Source organism: Hyalella azteca, unplaced genomic scaffold (genome assembly GCF_000764305.2).
Source record: "Hyalella azteca isolate HAZT.00-mixed unplaced genomic scaffold, Hazt_2.0.2 contig7890, whole genome shotgun sequence".
In the NCBI taxonomy this organism is placed as follows: Eukaryota; Metazoa; Arthropoda; class Malacostraca; order Amphipoda; family Hyalellidae; genus Hyalella; species Hyalella azteca.
In genome coordinates, this window is record NW_025937999.1 from 1991 (window position 1) to 18706 (window position 16716).

Below are 16716 nucleotides of genomic sequence, written 5' to 3' on the forward strand. Positions count from 1 at the left end.
CTCTATTACAGAAGGTAGTAACAATTCTTTCAATTTATTTCACGCATCGAGTCTTGATTGAAAAACTCTTCACCTGCATTATCAGCTCCATCAAATCAATCCATTATCGCATCGATTATATGGATGGTTTTTTAGAGAATTAAACCAGTTAATAACGTTAATTTGTCGGATGATCTGTGATTGCTAAACTAATCTTGAGAAATCTTTCTCCATTTACTTCTTAAAGGGATAGATTATTCCTCAAAACTCGATCAATCCACCATACTCGATTAAGCACCAACTAAAATTAACCTTTCCTAAATTATGAAAACATATTACTCTACAATAATATACGCCCTCCTAGCGAGAGCCATATGACTATTTTTGCAGCATTAGTAGTACGTGAACCGTGCGTAAATGACGTCCTAGTTGTTAAAAGAAAGTAGACATTTAAGGATCAAATGAAAATACTGCTGGTCAACGCATATTTATTTGTAAGATCAGTAACTTCAATCTAATATATGCAATTATTATTTGTTACGTATATCTTTAGCGATTGCAATGTGCCAAATATCAAATATATTTATGGCTTTACAAGGGATTGACGACCGCGTATAATAAACTACCGTAAGTGAAAAACACTTAGATGCCTGAAGACCCTGACGCGATCTAGATATCTTATAACTTGTTCTTTTCATTTGTCTACAGATATTTTGATTATGTATACTTGACGAAGCAATGGCACAGAGTTCACATAGTTTCACCAATTTCGAAGATGAAACAGTTTATTGCGTAATATTGATGGTAGTGCAGTTAAAAGCCGTTTAGATGAAGACAGAATTTAGTGTCATGGCAATGCTGCAGCAATAAGAGTGTTTATTGATGGTCAAGAATGTATTGAGTTGTCATGACGTAGCTTCACAGGCCAGCGAAATCCGAGTCATCAAACGTCGAGGCGCCGACTTTCTTCGGTGGCGCGTAGGGCTTCTTACGTGACGCTGCCCAACCAATTGCAAAATATTTATATAGATATATATTTTTAAATGTAAGCATATGAATGATAAGGTATAATTTTTAAGTCTCGGAAGTATGGGCATATTTGATTACCGCAACTGACCTGTGATGAGTTTGGTGGGCTTAGCAGGCTTAGTAACGCCCGCAGGAGGCGCTTCAGACGCGGGCCCAAGCAGAGAGGAGACGGTGAAGGTGGGTAAGTCATCCAGTGGTATCACCGTAGACGACACGGCCTTCAGTACTGTAAACAAATCATCGCAATGAAACTTATCTTTAGTAGCAATTAACTCTGCTCATATGATTCTAATTACAGCACGATATATTACTTAATTTTACAACTAAATCTCAGAGACGTTAATCGATCGTAGAGTGTAGTTCATATATTGTAGTGAAACCTTGCGCCTTCTTCCTCGCTTGTAATTACATCCGGTGATATGCTGGAATCTGATAACTTTTCGACCAGGGAAATAAGGCAGCTTTCATACACGCCAATAATACACAGCCAAATACAGCTTTCGTTCACTATTTATATAAAAATAACAGCTGTATCATAATGAATTTATCCGGTTTCAAATCAGTTCCATATTTTCATTTTTGTAACTTTTCTTTTGAAGTCAACTGATTTATATGAATACTTATGTTACTTATCTCAGAGTCAATCGACGTTAACCATTCATTCAATGCACCTTAGGTAAGTTATGGCTAGATATCATTAAAAAATTTTTCAATACGCAGTTGGTTTAATCGTAAGTTTGTATTGTTGAAACTTAATAACAGGATCAAGATAAAAGTTTATTTTTTATATTCGATTTCAGCATTTATAAATTGCAGTTTATCGTTTGTACCAGGCATTCGTACTGAATTTATTTCTGCAACCCATGCTGCCATGCAGTATACCACCGGCCTTACCTGTGCGTTGTTGCTACCTGACACAGAACTGCCACTAGCCTGGTCTGTGTTGGTTGCTGCATCAACACAGAGCTGCCACTAACCTGGTCTGTGTTGGTTGCTGCATCAACACAGAGCCGCCACTAACCTGGTCTGTGTTGGTTGCTGCATCAACACAGAGCCGCCACTAACCTGGTCTGTATACGTTGCTGCATCAACACAGAGCTGCCACTAACCTGGTCCTGTCTCTTATACACATCTAGATGTGTATAAGAGACAGCATCAACACAGCTGCCACTAACCTGGTCTGTATTTGTAGCTGCATCAACACAGAGCTGCCACTAACCTGGTCTGTGTTGGTTGCTGCATCAACACAGCTGCCACTAACCTGGTCTGTATTTGTTGCTGCCCGGGTTCTTCTTGTACAGCTTCATCGAGGCTTCCGAGCTTGTGGCGAAGGCCAGTATCACAGCCAACACCGTCAATATCAGCAGTAATCGTCCCATCTGTTCAGAAATCAACAATTTATTTTTTTAATTCATGTAATTTTCATGAAAGATGTTAACTGATCGATGTGTTCCAGATTTTTCCTATCATATTTAAATCAGTCCTCCGGGCGATACCAATAAGATACAGACAAATAGGCCTCTTCTTCCCACGACAATCTGAGTCTAATTATAATTCAGCTGGCCTCTTCATGTTTTTTATGTTCCTTAATCTTTTACAATAATTTTCTTGCATTCACTCGTTATATTTAACTCGTTCATTAGATACGATCGCTAAAGCCGCAGCTACTACCAGGAATAGGCGCAGCGCTTGTACAATAGTCGAGTTAGTTAAGTATTGTATTTGCAACGCATAGAACTCAGTGTGATTGGAATCTGAGCATGGATGCAATCATCCAGTGCATACGAACAATGCATTTGTGTTCGTTACACACTCTATTGTTAGGTGCGCTGCGCTGACTATTATTGTAGCCCAACTTGAAGGTACTAAGACAAGAACAACAGGCACCGTGTTATAAACTTTAAATATTTTGTAAGGATGCAACGGTATCGATCCACCGAAAAAATATTCTTATTTATGAAAAATATTATAGATTTTTACGAAGAGTAGTGATTGCTTTATACAATTAATCTTTCATTACTGCTTGCGCCCTTGTTATCCGATGTTAAGTAGCGAGACTAATTTCATATGTCGATTAGACATTAATTACAACCTGACGCCTCATTGACAAACCAGACAGTAATATTATTGGAGCGATGGAGCCATCGGCCCTCGGGGACTCCTTTGTACTAGTTCCTAGTTCAGCCATGATTAGTATGGCTGCGCGGACAAATTGTTCATTGTTGACCAGTAAGAACGAATGAACTGACTTGAGGCAGCAACTTCACCGTTTCTTCGTGCGAATAATTTTGGTCTTCGTGGCTATTGATTGCAAGGTATTGATTTAAGATAAAGTTGCATGGTGAGACTGGCTCGTGGTGTGGCCGTAACGAAGTGGGTTATGAAAGGCCAGGTGAGTGCGTGGTATTCTGACTGCTGCAATGCGTGGGACGCAAGGAAGACGGCCAAACGATTCAAGGACACGCGTCTTGACGAACAGCTCACCGCTACGTCTGTGTTTCCATGAACACGTTGCAAACTCCAGCGTCGGCCAGATGCTTGAAGTTAAGTTTGTTGTCGCATGAATACGAGGCAACCACAAATCAAGAACATATCGTTTCTTTTTCCATTCGAATTCACCGTACGAATTTATAGTTTACGTACAGAGTAAAGCGTGCGATCACCGACTTCGATCACTTGAGAAGCTATCACTGGATCAGTAATATGACCATGGAGCCTCATTATAAATTCTGTTCCAATAGAGCTACCGCTCATGCACAACATAAAGACATCTAGATATTATACAAATAGGCGATGAGAACGATAACCTGAATTCACAAATTCAATCACATATTTTCTGATAAAACGAGTTGATGTTGGAAACGAATGATGGACGCACAAAGGCAAAGTATTAAAAATTTTTTTTTGAGACGCAAGGTTAGCGGTCGAGAGTTAACACCTGCAACGTTATTAAAGTTTCTGAACTCCATATCATCTATAACGTGTCGTGGCAATGTTCCCGCTAAACAAACAGAATTTATTGTGATTAATAGCATATACGGTACACATCGTGAATCATGAGGTAAGAAAGTGACAATCTTGGTTGCGAATGAGACATTATCTACAAAAATTGGCATCGCTCAATTACAATCCAGCCATCCGCTGAAAAACGCCAGATTCCGAATAAATAAGCAAAATGGTAGCTAGTAACGAAACTGAGTTCGGCAACGAAATTCTCATGACTTTAATTCGCTAGCGATGACTAATCAAGCTCGATTGTGAGGCCCACTCATGTGAAGGAAAATCAAATTTACACAATTGTCGTTATTATTTTATGATTCATTTGACTCATATTAAATTAATATGTATTAGTGAATTTTCAGTAAATCGGCAGCAAAACCACGGGATTCATGTGCAATATTGATATTCAGAGAGGAAGTGAAAGTGCATATTCATGCTTTGTTTGAGTTTTAGATCAGTATTCTTAATGCAAGAAAACTCCTTATATGCGAAGGTATATATATCTCACCGTTTATACGATATAAATGCTTAGGAATTTACAGAATAACTGGTATTAAATGTCCCGGAGCTAAACGCGCAAACCTCCTTCTCACGATAGACCACATGCGACTGGCGCTCAAGGTTTCACTAGAGTTCTCAACCTCAAAGTCCAACATGCGGAAAGAATCAAGATCCCGAGTGGGCGCTTGAGGCGCAGGAGCTGGTTTTGCGGGTTGTGTAATCTTGGTGATTATGCATCCAAGAGTAAATTTCATATAATCACAGGAATTCTAACTACCCATAAATTATATTCTACGAAAGTTGTTTCTAGTGTTAATACTATATAAATAAATGAATGACGTACTTGTCACCAGGTGCAGGGTCGAGCGTGTGTAGTCAGTAGTATACAATGGGGTGTGGTTACAACAATGTAGAATCATATACTAATCGGTTGCAATCATATTTCGAATGCCGTATATAGGAGTTTATTGCTCTTTCGATCCATTTGCACCTTTTTGACTTTAAATGGATATTCCAATCGAGGCAATACTTAAATCATGAAATCGCTTTTCACAACTAATTGAATGGTTTAAACAGACCGAATTTAAAAAAGCATGAAGGCAAACGATTGTTTTTTTAATACAGACGACAGTTCTAACTTTTAAAATGTGTGAAAATTAATTTTCGGCTACGCCTCGTAACCTCGTTCTTACTTTCTCCTGACGCGTCACAACACCACTTCGTTGTCACTTTCAGTGAAAGTCTCCCATTGTCGTTGGCCTCACTTCCACTTGGCCATTACTTTATGCTGGCTGCTGGCTTCTTGTCTAATCAAGCATCGCTAATTGAGATAACAAAAAATGAAACTTGGGAAATAATAGTGGTTGCTAAATTAATTTTTTGCCTGTAATCCGCTAATTATTAATGTATTCCGCAAGAATTATCAAGTATTTATTACATAATATTTCCCAGCCTAGCCCCATCCTATTTAAATTGAATGGAAGACATAAATTATTGCGTTAATAGGCAAGTTAAAAACAGAAAAAATCAAACTAAGTCAACTGCATCCCTCTCAAAACGGGTGAGATTTTTTAAATCAAAATATCTAGTGACTGATTTTTAATTTATTTTAAAAGATTCTCTGGAATTGCTAGGTATATTTCAATAATTTCATATTAGGCTAGTATAGTAAGTATACTACCAGACACCAGTATATCTAGGCTCTAGCCTACCCTATGTCATATAATAATTTAGGTACTAGATATTTGTTGAAATTTTCCTAAGATAATTAAATGAATTATTACGTTTAAACTGACAAAAATTAACTCTATACACTTTGAAAAACAAATGTTGGGAAGTTGGGAATCTAGAAAAAACAACATGCTTATTACTCATTAGGTCATAAATCTCCTAATTATAATATTAGCCCATTGCCCACAACTTCACAAGCCACTGCCACTGTGCCACAAGTTCACAACTAGGAGTAGGCTACAAGCTGCAGGCTCAGCTGGTACTGGGACAGATGGACAGTGGGACTGGGAGTTGTATCATCATGCATATTTTGGCATAATTTTCTTACATAGAATGATGGACCAGGTTCTGACTAGGTAATGTCACAATTACGTTACTTCTATCTAATCCAATAGTTTCAATGCACATGTCACAACTCACAATGTTGTTTGTTTTTTTAACTAATGAATGGTTCTTCCTGGCTGACTGGCTGAGTGGCTGTTACTGCAGTTTCCACACTACAGATTCAAAGAGCTTGAAGGATTATTGTACTGCCATATATACAGGCCTTTCCAGGATTATTTTTCAATGCCAAAGAAACTATAGAGTATACTAGGTATACACTATACAATATATTACTAATACAAAATACAGCTCTTTTCAAGATACCTAATGCCTTAAAAAGCAGCAAAAAATCAAGCTTCAACAAAAATCTTGCAACTTATTGACAAATTTAATAAAAATTACACATTAAGAAATCTACTTGCTAAGCCATGGCTCACAATGCCTCACATGATGGCTGGAGCTTTCCTGCTACTTTTGAAGCTGCGTCATCTGCATGATTTCTACTATCATCATTTGTCAATGACAATGATAAAAGTCCCTCACCGCCTCACAGCACAGCAGATACGTATTGCACTTAACCCACTGCCTGTCAGCCTGTCAGGTCACTAATGACCACATAAAAATAGTCAGAACTATAATTTATAGGGTTTGTTACCCATGTACAAGGCATTTTTATTGTGCCAGAAAGATATGATTCATACTATTCAGTTTTGTTGTACAATTGATTGCTTATATTGAAGGCCAGCTCAGGCAGCTGTGGTGACACTATCAACAAGTGCTGTCTAGTAGACAGCATTTATCTTCAGAGAAATTATAAATTTTTAAATTGTTATTTAATCTGATTTACTGAGCCAGTGAGCTGCAAATTTTCACATTAACCAAAATATAGGAATGTAAATTTGCAATATTTATGTAAAAAGTTTGCTTGCTTTAGTCTTGCTCTCTACTGAAACTTCGAAATCCTTGCTATTTCTGTCATCACATTATTCACATGAACATATCACTTATGGACAATGCCTTAATTACCTTTCTGACTTGTTGTATTGTTTTTAGTGTTAACTGATAAGCTTCAAGATTTGTGCAATGACTACTCAAGGGGTCATTTGTAACTGATGGTAGCTTGTTAATTTCTTATTACAAAAAAATTAATTTTGATTTTTTCAGCAGAGAGCTGGAAAATCCAATGATGCCTCCAGCGTCTCATTTTTGACCAAGAGAAAGGAAGTACAGCTGCTACAAACCAAGGATCAGGTGTGCACCAGGCCAATTTTTCTTGCCATTTATTATCTGGTTCTTATATTTAATAGAAAATTACTTCAATTTTTATTTTGGATCAGCAAACTCTTGTACAGCAAACTTTCATGGCTGTGTTACTATAATGGTGGGTAGTCTAAAGTGGCAGAAAATAATAAATATGCTGATTTTGTGAGTGTGAAGTATAGGGATAAAAATACCATAACAAATAGTTTTTTGTTACATTATCATATCTTGAATATTAAGGACTAATCAGTGATACGTAGTAGTTTCCATTTTCCCTTTATATTGCTTCATATTTTGGTAATATTGTTTAATAGTTTTAAAGTAAAACTGTCAATTTCTGGATAAGTTCTTTACTGCAACTCTGTTATTTTTCTTACTCTCTATTAAAAAGAGACATTTGTGTGCAGCAACTGCTACAGGATGATCCAAACCGAGTCACTTCTGGACGACTAACAGTGAGTAATTGAATTTCATTTGTATTCAAGAATGGCAGGGAACATTCAGTATTGATGGTTCGGGTATATATCTTTTATATTATTTTTGTTTTACAAGATAGTAATATAATAAGGTTATATTTACTCTTTAGAATGGTTGGTAAATATTTTCAAAGAAGTCTTGCCAAGATTCCTTATATAATGTAAAGTTAAGGCCTTATATAACACCCGCTTCTACTTTGGCTTCAAAATACACCAGTTACAAGGTGTTCTAAATATTTTTTGGTACTCTAAGTTGCTCTGTTGTCATTCTGGACGTATTGCAATCATGTAAAAAAATAACTATCAGATATTTCCTTCCTTTCCTTCCTACCAAAGTCCATGCTGAGATTTTTGTGATTTTATTTGAAGTTAAGTCTTACATCTTTTGTTACCGTATTTTTGTTGCATCCTTGTTGAAGAGATAAACTTCACAAAGTTGTAAAGTAACTATTTTATGTTAGCCACTCATAATATGTTGATTTATACTACTCGTTTTAAACTTTAGCGTTAAACTAATTCACATGGTAAATTTTCCCTATACCCTGTATAGGCAAACCTGTATATTTAAATACCTATATATATGAATGCTGTAGACATATATTATTGTGAAACATTAATGCACTCAAATAATATTTCAAAAGTTTTATTTCTGTAACCATATTTGTTCTTTATACAGAAAAACGCAGCTTTGCAAAATTTTGCTGGTTGTAGTGAAAGGTTCACTTTTTGGCCCATTTCTTCAAGAGTTATGAGAAAAAATGAAAAGTGTTTTTGAAGGCCTGCACTACTTTAATAACTATTATTGATGTTCTGTGCATGACTGCAAGTTTGATTTCTTCTCATACACGTTTTAAGTTGTGCCAAAAAATATGTACCTACTATGTTAGATATTTCCATTTCTGAGATATTGGCTTTAATATGGAGAAGTGATATTCAGGATGGGATGTTATTGCAAGTTTACTATAGGCTTGGTATTAAAGTTGGCCTTTTCACTTACAATTCAAATAAATGCAGGTATCATTTATCTTTGGATTAATTACCTATATCATGTGAATTATTGTATTATGCATCGTGGTATTAATTATATCGTGTGAATTATTGTACTACTATTATGTATCTTGGTATTAATTGTATCATGTGAATTATTGTATTATGTATCTTGGTACTAATTACCTATACTATGTGAATTTTATTTTATTTTTTCAGATCAAACAAGGCATCTTCAGCAGAGCAAAATTTTCAGGAATGGTTTCAAGAGGTGAAATGGTTATATACCGTATATATATACACCCAGTGAAGGTTATATGGTTATATATATAGGTGTGAATCTTGCATCATTTGACTCCTTACATTCTTAGGTGAAGTGCAGAATAATGCATAAATCTATCAAAAACCGCCTAATTCAAAATGAGTATTTTTTGTAAAGTACTTTATAAAAAATAACAAGAAATAAGTTGGTTTTGAAAATGCATCTGTGAAAACTAGTTATAGGTTGCAGAAAACAGTTTTATCCGTTACTATCTTCAGTGAATGATTTTATTAAAAATACAGTGAGTAGCCAAGTTGCCGGTCATATATGAAAATTGGTTTCATCAAACTGATATTTGCAAGATTGTACTTTCAAAAATGTTAGTGTTTTGTTTGAAAAAACTCTCCGAAACCATTGATTAGCTGTTATGGTGTATGATTACTTTTCATCACATTAATTCGAAATTACTAATTTCAGGCTTGAACAAGAAAATGCAAGCTAAAGCTGAGGCAAGTCTGGCGCGCATCCTAAAGCTTGCTCATCAGGAACCAGAGAAGCGCACCAGTGACAGTGATGCTTCAGGTGGAAGTTCATCTCCAGTGATATGTGATGCTTCCTCTGACCAGAACTCTGATGCTGGCCAAAAGTTGACCATCACTCAAGACAACATCCCACCAAAGCCTGAGAATGAAGCTTCTTCGTCTCATGCAGCCACTCAAGCAGTGAATAATAAACCTCATCAGAGGTGCAAGACTCGCTTCGCCAAACCCTACTGTGTTGGTCCTGCACAGGCTCGTCTTGATGGCAAGCGCAGGACCAGTGATAAGTCAAGTGTGTGCTTGTTAAGCCGATACTCTTCAATCATATGTTAATACATTAGTTTTAAGCAAATACTAAATACATTAGTATTAACCATGGTTGAACCGCATAAGGTTGACCCACAAGGATTCCCGTCTTTCAGTTCAGCTTTCCTGCTACGTCACTGATATGGAGAAACGTAAACAATCCCGACATTCCCATGACGGATTGGTTGACTGGTTTGATCGCATTTCGGTGATTGGTCAATGTCCGTGACGTCATTGAGATCAGTGACGTCACAGGCGAACAACTCACTACATCCGCGAAAATGAGCTTCTCATGGGTCAACCTTATACTAGTCAACCATGAATATTAATCGCATCAGATTGATTTTGGTCATTGGTGCCAGTTGAATATAGCTGTTCAATGTAGCCTTCAAAATTGTCGTTACGTACTGTATTCTATTCTTTATTAACACGTTGACTACGTATTGGTACATATGCGTACCACGAAATGTATTTCTCCTGGTACATAATTCAGGGTTGCCAGCTAGATGGCCTAAAAAACGGCCAATTAAGTCAGTGAACAAAAAGGGCAAAAAGGCCTATAACTCAATATGTACTAGTATATTTGTAGGTTCTGGTGTAAAAATTTAATTTTTTTATTTAATTAGGAAGTGCTCCTTAAAACCACTATCGTAAATTTTAGCCAACCAACGAAATTGAAAAAACTAAATGGCGGAATTTGTCCGGTAAAAAATGAAAGTCTGGCAACCCTGTTCCATAATAGTACTAGAAAAATGAAACAAAAGTACAAGATGAAGCAATCGTAGTCAACGTGTTAAACATGCAGGAGCTATTAGCTTCAAGCGGTATTTTCCTACCATCAAGTAACGTGATCAATAATAACCAATAGTTACTATTCCCACCTACATTTAGTACTTAGTTATTACTTTCAATTGTTAGTACTTTCAGTGACTTTGCTTCAGTGGTTCTATTCTGCAAGCTATCGGATTTTTTTGAAACCTAACTTCCTCCAAAGTTCGTTGACCTGTTCTTATTCTGTGTCAGGCTCAGGCGCTGGTCCTGCGAGCGACTCTCGAGGTAGTCAGATTGTCACACCGACCTCCCCATCGACGCAGGTCAGAATACAGTCATAATATAAATAATATAAACACAATAATGGGGTGGTGACCGCTTTTAATAGGCCATGTTGGCCTGCCGCCGATTCTTAACCAGTCATGTCGCCGATTCCGGCCTAAATTTACAAAAAAAATTGTTGGAAATTTTTGCTGATGTGCTGGTTTCGGACCCTAAATTTTCTGCTCATAATCCAGAGTATCGAAACCGCGGTCATTTTGTCAACTCATTTAAAAGAGCTTAATAATTATCATAATTCGTCGGGGTGTTACTTTCAGCATGAGACGACTAATTTAGTATACGAAAAAAGTAAAATCTAAAATTTCAAATCAACCTAGTCATAACAGATTCTAATGGATGCTGATAGGGTCTTCAAAAATATTTTACCGTGGACATTCACTCTAAGATCTTGGGACAAGTTTGAGTCAAGTCTGATTATGAAAAAAGTTGAACTAAGTCGAGATTGTCAGGTACTTGAATGTAAAGGAATTCTACTCTTAAACATGAAAATTGTTGATGATACACGGTACTCTTGTTGACAAACTGTTGCTCTATAAATGAAAGATCTCACAAGTGCCAGATCATCATGTCTTAGTTCTGTTCTGGGCAGTTTTAATTTGTTTCGTGACAATTGAAATATGACAATAGTCATTGAATGGAGCATTTCATGCAGCAGTCCACCTTTCTCTTAATTTATGGAATTACTGAATCTCTCGATCATTGCGCATCGTAAGATGATTGTAATAACAGGCAGCAACTTAGTGGCAAGAAAGTCCAGGCGGAGACTTTCAAGCAGTGTGCAGGTTTTCCTACAGTAATTGATGATTTAAAGTCCGCCCAATATATCGAAGTTTATACCGAGCTTGTGACGCAGCTGTCCCGCCCTCAGGAGCCGCAGTACGCAGACTTCATGCAGCAGATCATCAGCAAACTGGACAACAACATCCGTGACATGAGCGCCGGCAGAGGTCAGGGGTTCTCAGGCAGCTTTCCCCAAGTATCATCTTTGACCTTCTTGCATCTTGTCCTTAATCTTGATACACTGCATTATGGCATTTTAAATTATTTTAATTCCACTTTATTATACTTTATTATTTCTCCGCTTTTCTTTCTGATCTTTAATTCTGTACAAAATCTTTTACATTATTTCCTTCAGCTCCTTACTTCCTATTACTAAGCACAGTTTTGTAGTAACATTTTTGATCCTCTTCCTGCTACTGAAGAACGGGCCATTCACAGTTCAGGGAGCTGGCGATATTTTAATTGTTACTGCCACAGTTGCCATCAGTTTGCAACCGACCAATTATGTGTACGTGCCCTCGAAGTTCGTTTGAACCAGACGAGACAATCGCTCCATAGAATAATGATAATGAGCTCATCTTCATTGGCGGCCAATCAATGTCAGATAACAGACAATGATGTCGTGGCACTGATTTTAATCGTGATAACGTAGTCGTTTTTGAGAGTGAAATTAAATTCACTCATAGGTTGTGTCGTAACCCGTTATGAGTCCTATTTTTCGAGCCTTCCATGCTTTTGGAATATGTTTTTAAATTGTGAAAAAATTTCTCATGGCTATACATTTTTAATAGCCGATTTAATAAACTTGAATCTAATTATTTTCAAAAGTATAAGCCTAGATGAAAAAAGTTGAGAGCTATGCTTGCCAGAGCAGCGTGGGCGCGTTTCTTAGAGTGAAAACATGAAATATCTACATTAAAAAACACTGCAGTTGCAAAAGTCTAGACAGAAAGCAGATAGAGAATGGTTGGAGATCTATCTGGAGTTCATTTAAATTATAATTTTTTTAGTGCTTAAATCAGGTTTTTTTAACAGATCTGAAGGCAGAGACGATCAAGAAGTTGGAAGATATTTACAACAAGTGAGTCGACAGCGTTGCTGTAACTGTCAACTACCAGTCGACTGCGTTTCTATATCTGTCAACTACCAGTCGAGTTATTTCAGTTGTGCAACATAAGTATCATGACGCCATAATGTTGACATATATGAGTAAAGTCATGAGATCCTTTTGGAATGCAGGATTAATTTTTGCACGTCCATTCTCACTACTGAAGTATGGCATATATATGTCATATGCTTGCATATATTAATTCAGGAGTCACGCTAGTTAGAATTTGGCAGATGTTTGTGTATTCAAAACGAAATTCTAAGATTTGTACACGTGTGAACAATATTTGTTGGCAGGGCCTCAGAGCGAAGACGTGCTGCTGCAACTACAAACTCTGGTCATGTTGCCGGCTACAGTAGCACTGATACTCCACTGCGTAGCCCAGCTACCGTCATCAGCCGAACGTCAGCGTGTAGCCCCACCACGAACACCAGTCTGGTGTCAGTGAGCAGACCACACACTGTCAGCATCCTGTCCAGTGTCAGCAGCACGTCGACACTCAGCAGTTTCCCCCTGGTCAGCAGCAGCCCAGCAGCAGCAAGCAGTGGCAGATGTGTTGCTTCAGTGAGCAGCAACACGGACGATGAATCGAGTGTGTGCAGAACGTTCGCGTCTTCACAAATTACCGAATCATTTATTATTTCGCTGTTTGATGAAGTTGGAAGTAAAATATGAACGTAATTGATAAGTAATAATCGTTTAAAATGCAACCAATATAGCGGTTGTATTTCGTGAACGTCTTGTTTGACCGGAAAATAATATTAAAAAGTAACGTTCTTTTTTGATGTTTCAGAACAGCAAACTGGCGTAGTTTCAAGCTCGTCTGCCATGCCGTCTGCTCTGGACTTCTCAATCCACCCCGAGCAAGTGATATGTGCCCCCAAGAAGCTCTTTGCTCGGCATGAAGCTAAACTGATGAACCCAAAACTCGTCAAGCAAGTTGATGAGACGTTCCATCATCCCACAGTCAAACGCAAGAAAATCTGGGTCAGTGAGACTGAAAAAGTACGTGATGAAGAATTGGCATTGCCATCAGAACCTAAAATGGAACTGTCGCGCGTTACTCTTAACTCACCTTTACCATCGATACAAGAAAAATCGGTTATCGCCGACCCATTATTGTATTTGAAAGGTTGCACCGAATCTAATAACACGTGCAATAGGAATGACTATGAAGAACTTCATCCAAGATCAACACAGACATGTCAGTTGGCTGTCATGGATAAAACTGAGAGACGAATGGTCCGTTTTGATGACCATGAAATGTTCTCTTCCGACGGTTCACATAAACATGAAAATTTTGACGATTTTAAACATGGAATTTCTTATCTCGATGATCATCAAAGTCGAAAATATGGCAAAATCGTTCGCATAGGTCACTGTCGCGATATCACAAACCGTTATAGGGAGATGTTATCTAGCTCCCAGCCGCTCCCTGATGATATGCTGTGTTGTTACGAGCCGCGATCCTTGGCTTTGCAGCCTGTCAGTCACGATTCCGCAAATCCGATGGGGCTCTCTAAGCCGAGTGTTGATGATGTATTGTACACAATGAGGATAGATAGTGGTCATGGGTCACAATCTTATCAGGATTGTGCGCGCTCAGCATTTCTTCCCTTTGCCTCAAAGAAAAATTGGTCCAACGTACGAACTTCGTCGAGTGGTAGCAAAGATTTACCTCAGTCAGCCGTTGTAAGATTTCCTTCCAACTTGTCAATGCCAGCGTTGCCTGCAAGTCACATTCCCACATCGACAGCAGCCAATACTCAAGCTCATGACGAATCACATTGGCATGACTGTGTTTGTACAGTAACTAGGAAATCTCGCAAGCCACCGACTGTCGAGTTCGGGAAGAGGGAGTCGGGAGCTCTTGTTGCAAGGTTCCCCTCCATTAGCAGCCATGGCAATTGTCTTGCCTCTGATGTGTGTTGCATGTCCAGCAATAGTTATTCGTCCACTTCAGCAGTGAGCTGCGGATCTTTCCCAAGATCTGTAACTGATGAAACAGCTGACTCGAGACCTCAAAATGATTACGCCTCAGGAACAAATTCCACGTCCAGTTATGGTTCGTCATCTAGAGCTGACGCTGCGTGCTCATCGAGGAATCGGAGATCTGACTTCATGTTTAATTTGGCCCAAGAAAATATTCCAGAAGCGAGTTATGACGCCAACACGAAGTTTCATGTGAATTCGTCATACCGAGCTGATTTCAACGATAATAGAGTCTATAAGAACGATCCTGCGACCAGGCATTTCAGGTAACTATCTTGAATGCTATGGAATTATGCATTTCATTTTTTTATTGTTTTCGTAATACCTTAAGTGCAGGTAAGCAATTAATTTAGTTAATTGACAATTATTTTTGCTGTACACCTATTGTAACAAGGTACATTATTTTTCCGGCGTGTAGTGACGGTCACCGCGGAGCAGATAATGGCGCTCAAGCTTCTGCCTGCACCAGATGCTTGTGCTGCGAGTCTCACTCCAGGACTGGCGGGCTGAAGCGCGAACAGATCTCTCCTGCTGCGGTCTGCGGTGAGACAACTACAAAAATCGTATCAATGGCGATTGGAAATAAGGAGTTACTGCTTTCATAATTGCATTTAGGAGTATTTTTTTCCCAAGAGACGGTACTATTACTTTATTTCAAGAGCTTTACTTGTTATTGCATGCGAGCTGCTCTTCCGACACGACATGGTTTGAGTTCTGAGCTGACATGACTGCCTTTTACTTTAGCCTCATCATCAAGTGTCGCTATTTTTTTCTGAATTAGAATCACGGCTAGGGCCGTGATTCTAATTTTGAGATTTTAGCGTATCTATTCTGTTGCTTCATGCACTGTTGATTAAATAGAATATAATGTGACTAGGCTATTATATTATTATTCTAATAATGTGTCAGCTCTCTATTATATATTACATATAATAAATATAATGTGTCAGCTGTCTATTGGTCGTTCCAGCTGAACAAATAATTTCAATGCTCAAGAATACTGGTGGGTGAAAATTGTGTTCGCTTTCTTGGAATCTGTAGATTGCACTTAGAGATAATGAAGTTCTTAACCCACTTTCGTGCACAAATTTAACCAAATTTTATTAATTCAGCAGGCTCATTCATATGTGTTTTATAAACCAAAATTTGTTTTCACAGGCGGTAATTCCTGTACGAAATCCGAAGTACGTCGTTACATGGCCGCCGCGCGCCCGTCCCCTGACGTCCCGACGGTTCACGAGAGTGATTCCAGTCGACGAAGAACTACACGTCACAGCGACTATTGTTCTTCATGCGCTTCATCTGACTGCCGTGCCGACTATACAAGAGGAGCACCACCACAAGGCTCTGTAGCTGACGTCCCAGCCAACGCACGACGCATCACAACACGAGACGCGCCCCCACAACACCCGCCCCAGTTACATCCTGGTGCGACCACCCGCGACGGGATCTCATTCAGGAGCTGCTGCTGCCGGTCTGTCATGTCCCATAGCCAGTGACGTTATGGGTGCTGCGTCTGTTCATTTCCTGAAGACAGTGCGCCATCGTACACGGGCGTTCAGATGATCATTTAAGATAAATGTCGGAACACGCCGCTGCTTGTCACGCCGTGCAGTGTATTTGATTAATCTTTTATTGTACTAAATTAAGCTGTTCGCTAGTAGGACATTAAGTTTTCTACATATTTTAAGTTATTTATCCTGCCGTTTTGAACTTTAATAAATTTAATACTCGTGACCTGATTGATGCAAGGGATCATACTATTCTTTCTTTGCTTAACCTAAGAAAAAAATTGCCGAATTCCAAAGGAAAAAAATAGGAAATTCTGCC

General features: G+C 38.3%; 2 protein-coding genes across 3 annotated transcripts; one reads left to right on the top strand and one right to left on the bottom strand.

The window, feature by feature from the left end:
• Positions 1-453: 453 nt before the first annotated feature.
• Positions 454-4632, bottom strand: LOC108665161. The gene is made up of 4 exons (XM_018151886.2): positions 4517-4632; positions 2270-2387; positions 1097-1234; positions 454-977 (listed from the first exon to the last, which is right to left on the bottom strand). Exons 2-4 carry the CDS (start codon positions 2385-2387, stop codon positions 898-900), a joined length of 336 nt encoding a protein of 111 aa, XP_018007375.1. The 5' UTR covers positions 4517-4632; the 3' UTR covers positions 454-897.
• Positions 4633-5446: 814 nt separating this feature from the next.
• Positions 5447-16649, top strand: LOC108665165. 2 transcript variants are annotated; one of them, XM_018151890.2, is made up of 12 exons: positions 5447-5569; positions 7228-7314; positions 7731-7778; positions 9006-9057; positions 9526-9879; positions 10917-10987; positions 11875-11953; positions 12822-12867; positions 13191-13486; positions 13688-15152; positions 15305-15429; positions 16045-16649. In XM_018151890.2, the coding sequence occupies exons 1-12, from the start codon at positions 5486-5488 to the stop codon at positions 16383-16385; spliced, it is 3048 nt and encodes a 1015-aa protein (XP_018007379.1). In that variant the 5' UTR covers positions 5447-5485; the 3' UTR covers positions 16386-16649. The 2 variants fall into 2 exon arrangements, with proteins under 2 accessions (XP_018007379.1, XP_018007380.1); XM_018151891.2 differs by having other exon boundaries at positions 7231-7314.
• The last annotated feature ends 67 nt before the right edge of the window (positions 16650-16716 follow it).